The sequence below is a fragment of the Electrona antarctica genome, assembly GCF_951216825.1.
Source record: "Electrona antarctica genome assembly, chromosome: 3".
In the NCBI taxonomy this organism is placed as follows: domain Eukaryota; kingdom Metazoa; phylum Chordata; class Actinopteri; order Myctophiformes; family Myctophidae; genus Electrona; species Electrona antarctica.
Genome location: NC_136808.1, coordinates 39,946,715 through 39,957,466, shown reverse-complemented (window position 1 = coordinate 39,957,466; position 10,752 = coordinate 39,946,715). Strand labels below are relative to the sequence as shown.

Sequence of the window (10,752 nt, the reverse complement as noted above, 5' to 3'; positions counted from 1 at the left end):
GCTGCAACACTACATCAGGAGCTGGAGATCCCTGCATCCATTCCACAGTGAGCCAACCATCAGCATTTCTGACCCAGCCAGGGCCAAATTAGCCATTGGGCCGGTGGCCCTTAATGGCTCTCGCACGGACCGCACAGTACTGGGTTTGAGGCACTGACAAGAGCTCCTGGTGCCCTTCATTGGCTGTTATTTGTGTTAAAGTTAGGTCAAAAGATGACAAAAAAAATTACAAAAGATGAAAATTCCGTGCGCACACACGCTATGGGGAACCCCAAAATATTTACACACCAGCTTTGCCCACCCATTTGATTCTATAGCTATGGCCCTGGCTATCACACTATAATAGTGTTTCTGATTGTATCTCTACAGTTACAAAAACGTTTTCTATAGCCATTAGGAACATGTTGGTTCTCAGCACACACTTCCAAAATGGGGATATAGCCTTATTTGTATTTCTTTGTATTTCTTATTTGTATTTGTATTTCTTAGATGTGTCTGTAAAGATTCCTTTACAGGATCTCCTCACTGGTCGACAAAAACACCTTGAAGACCTTAACAGGAGCCCTTGTACAAGGCTTCTTTGACTATGCATGCACCTCCTGGTACCACAGCACCTCAAAGGCCCTTAAAACTAGGCTCCAGACCTCCCAAAACAAACTGGTCAGGCTCCTACTTGGCCTCACCCCCCGAACCCACCTCACCCCTGCCCACTTTGACAGACTGGCATGGCTTAGGGTCGGCGACAGAGTACAGCATCTTGCAATGGGTCTGGTCCACAAGATTCGATACTCCACCAAGATACCCATGTACCTGTGTAGATACTTCCTTAATGTTAATGAAGTCCACACCCACAACACCAGAGGGAGTGCAACGAATCATGTTCAACCCAGATTCGGCACAAACAAGGGACTAAATTCTTTTCGCTCCTATGCCACCAAAATGTGGAACGCCCTACCAACAGTCATTAAGACATGCGAATCCCTTGACTCCTTCAAAACCGCTCTCAAAGGGCACCTATACGGATGGCTGCAATTCGAAACTGGCCCCCGTAAAATCTGAACCCCCCCCCCCCCCCCCATTTTTCCCCTCACTGTATATGTTTCTTTTCCCTTTTTACCTCCATTATGATGAATTCCTGTACTGTTCTTTGTCTATATAGAAGTGTCTATTTGTACGTCTCTAAATGTTTTGATGATTTGAACATGGTGGACCCTGTTGTAAACAAGTGTAATGCTTAATTGGGTCGTCCACTCACAGTTAACAGCCTTTGTATTGAGTTTGTGCTTGAAATGTACTGTAATTCTGCAAACTGTTAATACAATTTTCAATCAATCAATGTGCAAAATACTGCATTAAAAGGCGATTTAAGCATATTCCAATCAATTCCCCATATTTGAATTATGCAGAAAAGTGGTTTAATTGGTCTCTGCACAAAGTAAGGTTCAAAAGTTGATCATATATTTGTTGATCATATATATCTGCAATGGTCATCATACAAACATGTTAAGTAGAGATGTACAGCTAGTTGCTTGGCACCAGGTGGGGTGTGCCCTGTCCGCCCATGGCAGGACCCGTCTGTGGAGGTGCTGGGAGAGGACGCCAGGGGAGGAAGGCCCGAGTGAGAGGACCCAGTGAGAGGTGGCAGACGGTGAAAGAGGGGATGCCGATTCAACGCAGCAGAGGGGCCAAGTTTCGACTAGCCCCTCTTCAAAGCTAAGTACCCCTCTATGGACCTTGAAGTTGTGTTGAACGTGACAGTGCACAACCGGATTATTGTTTTAACCCAGGATTTTAGTTATAGTTTTATCTTTTGTTTGTCAGCCACTGCCTTTTGGGACAATTCATTAATTCACTGTGTTTGGAATCTTTTATTGGCCTGGTTGTTTGTGCATGTTTTATATTGTAACTTTTATCATTTAAGTTCTTATTGTTTTGTGTGCTGTGTCTTTCTACTAATAGACAAAACGAACTGATGTGAGTGTTTGTTTGACCCTTAAGGATCCCCCAGAAGAACTAAAGACTGAATGCTGCTATATGGACTGAATCCCTACCCCAGGAGAAATAATGGAATGAACATTGACTTAAGTGATCCAGTACCATGCATTTTTATGTTTAATCATTTTTGTGTTTTTGCAATAAATCTGTTTATTGCACGTCTGACAATCAATGACGCCTGCCGGCATCCTTCATGTGAGATGACCTTCAAAATACATCTCCATTCATTCGAAGACGGCATATTTCATATAGCTTACACTGGCAACATATATCACAAAGGACACATTGAGAGGTAGATACGTTAGAAGCACAGAGCGTGCAGACTTAGGTAGATCAATGAAGAATCGATTTGCACATACTGCTTGCATTGAACAATGCAGATCCAAGGTCTTTAATAGCTGGAAATCGTAGTGGAGTTGGCAAAGACACCAATTTGTACAAATAACTCAAACAAATATTGTAGGGATTTGGAAACTTTTAAATAAACGTTATTTCTGATTGTGATCATTTGCAGAGTGAATATTTCTTCTGTGTAACAGTGAATGAGAAACACCGTAAGCAAACTGTATGCCTTTTTCTCCCCGAACGTGTGCGTATGTCACACTAGTCGAAACATAGCAGGGATTTTTGTCCAGCGTCCACTTTAGTCTGGAAATGGGATGTTTTTTGACCATTTGTATGTTTTTCTATTGAGATATAGCCATTTTAAGCTTGGCCGGCTGCCATTTTGAACACCATCTTGGAATTGACGCCTTTCCGGAAGGTATATTTTCCTAATCTTTTAGTATGTCCTTAAGCATGTCCAGAGGTACCAGAATCAGTTGACAAATCCTTTGCAACATTTTCTCCAGTTGAGATATAGCCATTTTAAGCTCCACGCAGCCATTTTGGACGCCATCTTGAAAATGGCGGCTTTCTGGGAGGTAGACTTTTAGTCTTAAGAGTATATATGAATAGAGACGAAACCCTGAGGCGCAATGGACAGTGGCTGAATTTGGTATTGCAGCGTGGGCCAAACTCATGAACACGCTGGTCCGTTGACTATCATTCATTCATGACACGTGAACGCGGTTTCAGTGCAATGGCAGCGCGTTCATGAGTTTGGCCCAATCAATCCCAGAATGCACTCTGTTCCTACAAGGAAGGAGGAGTGAAATCGCCTCATGCGCTTTTGAGCAACTTAATGCAAGTGGATGGGATGAGAACTCGGGTGACGTCTCTATTCATATATACTCTAAGCTTTTAGTATGTTATGTAGCATGCCCAATACTACCAAGATCCATTGAAAAACCTTTTGTATCAATTTTTTGGGGGGTTAAACCCTAAATTGACTCCCCTATTTGTACACAGTGCCGAAGGAGCTTCAACAAGCTGGGGAACCTGAAGAAACACCAGCACCTCCACAACAGAGAAAAACCCTGCCACTATGAGTAATGCGGAAAGAACTTCCAACAATTTGTACGTCTGAAGACCCTGTTGATCCTCCTCCTGTACATATGTCGAAGTGTCCTCGTATTGGGAAAGACACTGAATCCCACCTTGCCTCCAGTGGATGCCACAGGTGTGTGAATGTGAGGATGCTGGCATCGACTGTTCGCCACTTCACCTCCCAATGTATGAATGAATGGACCATTGTAAAGAGCTTTGAGTAAGCATGTAGTTCATAGAAAAGCGCTATAAAATGCAATCCATAACACATTCACTGCTATTGACGTAGAGCTACATCAAATGGTCCTTTATTGTGGTTAAGGATAGATCGCAATCGTAATGCTACATACATTAGCATTGGGTTGCTAGGCAATGAAGTAAACAAAACTTGTGTGAATTGAGGGGCACTCTTATCATCATACATCACATTCCGTGCTCAGCCAATCAAATCATCACAAATGTCATTCGTCCAATCACTTTGTGTCTTCACTTTTCTACCCATACTTTTATCTTCAATATGTACTTTGCTCAGCCAATCAACTCATCGCTATGGGGTGATCAGCCAATGTTTGTGTTCACATAAACCCTCAAAGCTGGGCATAGGAGGGGCTAGAGCCACTCAGAAATGTACTGTAAGCAAGTAGATTAAGATTTAAACTCTCACTAGATTCTCTAGCAAGACTCTCTAACTCTCGCTGGATTTAAGTGCTCTCACCCCTGTATACACTGAAGACACCATTTCAGAATTAGCAACATGTACAAATCGGTTCCCTCCAAAAGACATACATTTGCAAATGCTTGGGACTGTTGTTGGACAATATTCTGGCCTTCTTCAGTCTCCAATGCTAATGTATGTAATATTTGCGATTTAATCATTATTACAGCAAATATATTATTATTTCATATTCTTGAACGGCAGCAGTTGTCGTGCAAGCCTAAAAAAATACATATGAGAAACACAGGCTTTCTATAAAACGGTTTATTGACTGAAATGCATACAAATGTCACACAAAAAGCACCTTTTGTACAAAACATGAAATATTAGACAATCCCAGGTGTTTAATTAGATTTCATTACACAGCGATGAGTGTTCCCTCCTGAGCACACATGGTGTCCATCGGCTCTGCCAGCTCCTGCACTGAAAGAGGAACAATGCCAAGAATGCCATCAGTAATTGCTTTTTGTAAACTACAGTATATTGGAACTTAAAAAAATTGTCAATTTATATTGAGAAATACGAAGAGCAACAGAAATGTACCCATTATATAAGATACTGACGGGAGAATGATGTATGACACAATAGACGTGTACCAATGTTAGGGGCTGATTAAAGCCAAATGGGGTGGGTGTGTGTCTGTGTGTGTGTGTGTGTGTGTGTGTGTGTGTGTGTGTGTGTGTATGTATGTGTCTGTGTGTGTGTGTGTGTGTTGAGGGGGGGGGGGGTTACCAATACACCACCATTGATTACAAGTCATACAAATAATTGTGATTAATTGTGTGGCTTTTAAGCCTTGTAAACAAATGTTGCACGGGGCAGATATAGACAAAAACTTAAATACACAAAGACATGAAAATGCATACTCAAAATGTGTTACAAAATAGTGGAAATAGTTGAGCTTGTCGATTTCAACTATTTTTGAAAAAGTTTCAAAACAACTGAACCTCTCTCAACATGGAATTGCGCTGACTAATTGTGACAGGGCCTACCTGTGGTGAGGTCAATGAGAGGCTGGCTGGGCTCTGGGGGTAGAGAGATGCCCATGGCCCTCCGGATGCCCCACACACTGCTCACGTCACACGGAGCCACCTGGCTGGTGAGCTGGGCCAGGTTCCCCGTCACCTTCTCAGCTACAGACACAGACAGACGTTCACAAAGACATTAAACACCTGGTGAAATGGCTTCACGTCAAAAGAAAACATGAAAAGATCTACCATATTCAGTACTTAGGTTACCCTACCTATATGGTGATATTTTGTTGTTGTTAAAATACGTATTAAATAGCTAAATATTCTGAATATAGTGATCATTGTTGTTGAGTGTTTGTTCAGTAACAGGAGTCGCCCCAGCTCTTTAATAAACAGAAAAAGTTCAGAGAAAAACATTACATTTTTTTTTTTTTAAATATGTCGGAATACCAATTTCATCCAATCAGAAGAGAGATCTCTTGGACCTACACATACAGGATGAACACATTAAATTGGAACTGATGACACAAAGAAATGAGCAGGCAAAATTATAAACTTGAGGCGGAAAATGGGTACCGTTTTGCTGATTGACTGAAATTGGCAACCCACCTGAAAAATACATTTATGTTTACTAAAGAGATGGTGAGATGGGGAGACCCTTGTTACTGAACAAACTCTCTATAGCAATGATTAACATCACAATAAAATAAGTTTAACGCTACCTAAGCCCTATACTATACAAATAGTGAAACTCATTGTGATCATGTAAGTTTGTAGATCTACTTTTTTGTTTTTTTTGAACAACACAACACTGCCTCATCAAAGTTGGTATGGTGACTTTATACATTGTCAGATAATATGTCATATTATCATCACTTTACCCAAACACATCTCATGTGGAGTTAGCAGGTTTTTGACCATTAATGTGGAGATTATTATATATTTTTTCCCTGGGCACTATATAAAGGTCTACCTCAACTTAATAATAGGGACTTTAAGCAACGACGGCTACGGCAGTCCGCTCCGGCAACCGGAAATGGATCAGTGCTCGGTACATAAACCTGCTTGCCGTCGCAGCCCTTTCTACTACGGCGGAACCTACACTTACACGTAGTGTCTACTAGGGCATTAACATAAAAATCGATTAGTCGACTAGTCGACTAGCAAAACGGTATTCGACACTGTAAATCAAAAATCGAGTAATCGTTAATATTATTTTTAATATTTTTTATGATTTTCTTTTGATTTTTTACAGCAGACATGCAGCTGTGACCTCTGTTGTTTTTTTGGTAGTTCTCCAACTTAAGTACTAATCCCTTCCTGGCTGATTGTTTTCATATCATATACAAGCCGACTGTACGTGGTTTTGCCGTCACCGTCACTCGTGTAGGTGCGGTGGGCGGCGGTGGCTGGCTGCACTGGCAACATTTAAGACAGATTTTCAAAGCATATGCCTCATAGGCTCATACGCGAGTCAATGGGGACAACTACAGTGTGTAAATACTTTTACTATTGGTGAGTTTATTACAATATTACTGTAGTTTGTTCAACAAGTTAGATTGGAGACGTGTCGTCGTTTCGTCCGGTACAGTAGTATAGCAGCCTGTCCCTCCTCACTCTGCCCAATAATATCCAGTTTGGTGACAGTCAAACTACAGTAGCTCTTGCCGTGATTTCATGTTTCTTTTTCTTATTCATCTTTCTTCATGCTTATCCAACAAAAGTGCAGGCGTGCAACATTATTAAAAACAAACAGCTATGCCGCGCGATCATAGTTATAATAGTCGCAATGGAGTGAAGTAGTTGATCATCTGATTCATAGCCTGGTAAGCCTGCTAGCTACGGTAGCAAGCCTAGTATGTAATCATAACCTCCTCCTAGCTTGTAGCTCCTTCTAAAAACCAAAGGAACTGTGGTTGTAACTTGTTGTTGAACATTTAGGGTTGTATGAAAAACATCGCATCATTTATTCCTCCTCCTCCTCCTCCGTCTCAACAAACATTTTCAACAACGTAACATGCTATGCTGCGCCGTAGAAAGGTCTTGCGCATCAAAAATAGCAGATCTACAAGCTCACAGCGCGTCCATCCGTGAGTCATTGTGGACTTGCAACTTTGACTTGACTTTTAACAGCTGATGTGAATTTCGGCCAATCAGAGCGGCATTCAGCGTAATCTAGTAAGAGAGTGGCGACACTAGCGTTGACTGCCATTGTAACAATGGAATGCGGAAGTGCTCATTCTATCTCAATGGGATAGTTCCAATGTTTGGAACTATAGCCCATAGCACCCCGCTTTGTGGTGAGATCAAAGTGTGTCGCCACTCTCTTACTATTCCACTCGGCCTGCATTCACCGGCTCTGTTTTGCAGTTAATCCTTCACTCGCGCTGGCCGTTTCAGAACACGATGTTTTAATGCTTGATTGGATGGAAAAAAATATCATATTTTACCGCCGACTAATCGATTATAAACCGATTTTGATGGTATTCGTGTCGACTATCAAAAATCACGTTTGGTTAATGCCCTAGTGTCTACAACGCCATGTCATAACCATGTTTATTGAAATTAACTGTCATACATTTACACCGATTGTTCCATCACCTCTCTTATGCTGTGTAATGTGTTGGCATGCTCTGAATGAAGAAATAACACTGTCTAATACCATGTCATATTAACCATGTTTATTAAAACGGTTTTAGAATAATACAGATTGCTCCAGCACCTTCCTCTTTCCACTGCTGATCATGTCCAGCGCTAGCCTGGCTAATAAGCCAGACTAATATCACACAACACTGTCGCGGTATATCAGTCTGGGCTGGCTCCACTTGGATTTCATTTCCCGGGGAACATTTTCTCTTTGACGCAATTGGTCAGAGCTACTGTCAGTCAAAGGTCTCAAGCATTGAACGTCACTGTACCAAAGCCCGCCTATATTGCATACCGTGTCCCGATTGGTCCGACCTGTTCTCTGCTGTAGGAAAGAGGCGTGCTACTGAGCCTCGCCAGACCGTAATCCGCTGGTAGGCAACTTTTTTTTGCCAACGGCTGATTCGGTCTGGTTTATTAACCAGGCTAGTCCAGCGCATGTAAGAATGAAGCAATATCGGCAAGTTAGCAGAGACGGGGTGTTAAAAACAAAGTGTTTATGTTTGACACGTCACACATGCTGCATGCGTTACCATGGGAACCAAAAATGGATGGGAACCCGTCGCCGGCGGCTGTTTGCTTAACGATTTTGACAGCTACGGCGATTGCGTCATAGCTTCCGTACTAACGCCTAGCGGAGCCGTCCTGAAAACAGTCATTGCTTAAAGTCCCTATTGTCTCTGTCGGGTGGAAACCTCATGTCCAAAACTGTTACTTTTCAGGATTCAACTTCAAAAATAGAAAAAAAAGGTTTGAGTTTGCGGATCTGCTACTTTTGAGGGCTTTGTGTGACGCTGTAGTTTGATCAAGTAGGGCATTCATTTAACAAAAAAGTTAGAATATGGATATAAGAGGTTTCCGCCCCGAGCCCCCGACGGCAATGTTATGAAAGAATCCCTCCTGAGAAGGGTGTCAGAAAGGGGAAATCCCCCCCATCTGTAAGTAATAGTATAGAGGTGCTGTTGACGGTCCTCAGATGAATGGAGGTGGGCCCTGAGTGGAGGGGACAAACAAAGAGACCCATGCATGCACGTTGGAGAGTGGAGTCACTTACCCAGCTGCAGCTCCTTGGCAGTGGGAGCCAACAGACAGATCATGTTAGGAGGCTGCTTGGCACTCAGCCGCTCCCGCTGGGCTTCCTGGAGCTCACGAAGGAGCTTTGTGGTGTCGTCCAACTTCTTCTGGAAGTGCAGGGCCTCTGTGATGGTTGGACAGACAGACAGAGGCGCACGCACACGCACACGCACACACACACACACACACACACACACACACACACACACACACACACACACACACACACACACACACACACACACACACACACACACACACGTTTGTGAGCACCGCTGATTTCCATCGACTACATTCCTAAACTACCAAACGAATCAGCCTGTGACCAGGGCCGGTGGAGGGGGCAGGAGCAGGTGCTCAAATTACAACAAAAAGGGCACATCAAACAGTCAAATCTAGGCCATATGGAAGTTCCCAATCCCCAATCTTGCCTCTATGGATGGCAAAGGGGCATCTCAGACCCCCAAAGCTTCTCTTGGGTGATATGAACTGAATATAATAGACAGTGTAATGAACAGAGGTGTCTGTCATCATGTCCTAGTTACCAATTATCGTTTATCAAAATCATGTGTGAGATTCAATTCAATATGTATCTCTCCCAAATAAATTATTGTGGTGCGCGCACACACGCACGCACATGCAGCCTAATGCTCCTATCCTTGGTGTGATGAATAGGACACAAAAGGTCCATTCACCAACAATATGAATGCTCTCAATCAAGATGCTTTCTTTCATCTCCGTACATCAGCCTCTGGCAACATTGACAAGCCAGATACAACCTTTTATAAAAAAAGAAACCACTCATTATTGGCCTGCTCTAGGCCTAGTCTAGCAGGATTCATAATAATGCGGCATTCTGACTAGTGGCTGACAGTGAACCACCAGCTGCTCCTAGGCACCCTAGCTGATCTAGGCATCAGCGGGACGGCGCTGAAGTGGTTCTCCTCCTACCTCTCTGACCGGACTTACCAGGTTTCTTGGAAAGGTTTGCTATCATTCCCCCGCACCCTCCAAACTGGGGTCCCACAGGGATCTGTACTTGGTCCCCTCCTCTTCTCACTGTACACTAAATCCCTTGGCACCATCATCTCTGCTCACAATATATCCTATCACTGCTATGCCGATGACACACAACTGTTTCTATCCTTCCCCCCCTCTGCCACCCAGGTAGAAGAACGCATCACTGCATGCCTGGCTGACATCTCACAGTGGATGTCTTCCAACCACCTCAAGCTGAACACAGACAAGACTGAGCTTCTGTTCTTCCCAGCTAAGTCCTGCCCTATGCGGGAGCTAACTATCTCCGTAGACAACGCCCTGGTAAAGTCTGTCCAGACAGCCAGGAACCTTGGTGTTGTCCTGGACAGTCAGCTCTCGTTCAAAACACACATCACAGCTGTCACTAGATCCTGTAGGTTTACACTCTACAACATACGACGAATTAGACCGTTCCTCACCCAGGAGTCAGCCCAGCTCCTAATCCAGACAACAGTCTTGTCAAAACTTGACTATTGTAACTCCCTCCTTACTGGCCTACCGGCATGTGCACTTAAGCCCCTCCAACTGATCCAAAATGCCGCAGCCCACTTGGTCTTCAACCAGCCAAAATTCTCACACGTCACCCCCCTTCTCCGCTCCCTCCATTGGCTCCCGGTCGCTGCCCGCACAGAATACAAAACTCTGATGCTGGCATTCAAAGCAACCTATGGAAAAAAAAAAAACTATGGAATGCACTTCCCATCACAGTCAGAACTGCAGCCTCACTCCCAATCTTCCGCCGTAGTCTGAAAACCCACCTCTTCAGACTCCACCATGGCCCGTAGCACTTGCCCTAGCCTAGCCCCTTAGATAGCACATTATGTAGACTTAGATAGTATTTTAAACAGACTTATAGCTTGTTACGTAGACAGCTCTAGAATTGCA

General features: G+C 43.4%; 1 protein-coding gene across 3 annotated transcripts in view; it reads right to left on the bottom strand.

The window, feature by feature from the left end:
• Nucleotides 1-4,387: 4,387 nt before the first annotated feature.
• The window catches only part of brd7 (bromodomain containing 7), a 33,566-nt gene continuing 27,201 nt past the window's right edge, over nt 4,388-10,752 (bottom strand). For all 3 annotated transcript variants that reach the window (XM_079496548.1, XM_079496549.1, XM_079496550.1), the window contains exons 15-17: nt 8,810-8,953; nt 5,131-5,271; nt 4,388-4,561 (exon numbers count right to left, since the gene is read on the bottom strand). In XM_079496548.1, the coding sequence (XP_079352674.1) occupies nt 4,497-4,561; nt 5,131-5,271; nt 8,810-8,953 (350 nt within the window). In that variant the 3' untranslated portion in view covers nt 4,388-4,496. The remainder of the gene's footprint in view (nt 4,562-5,130; nt 5,272-8,809; nt 8,954-10,752) is intronic.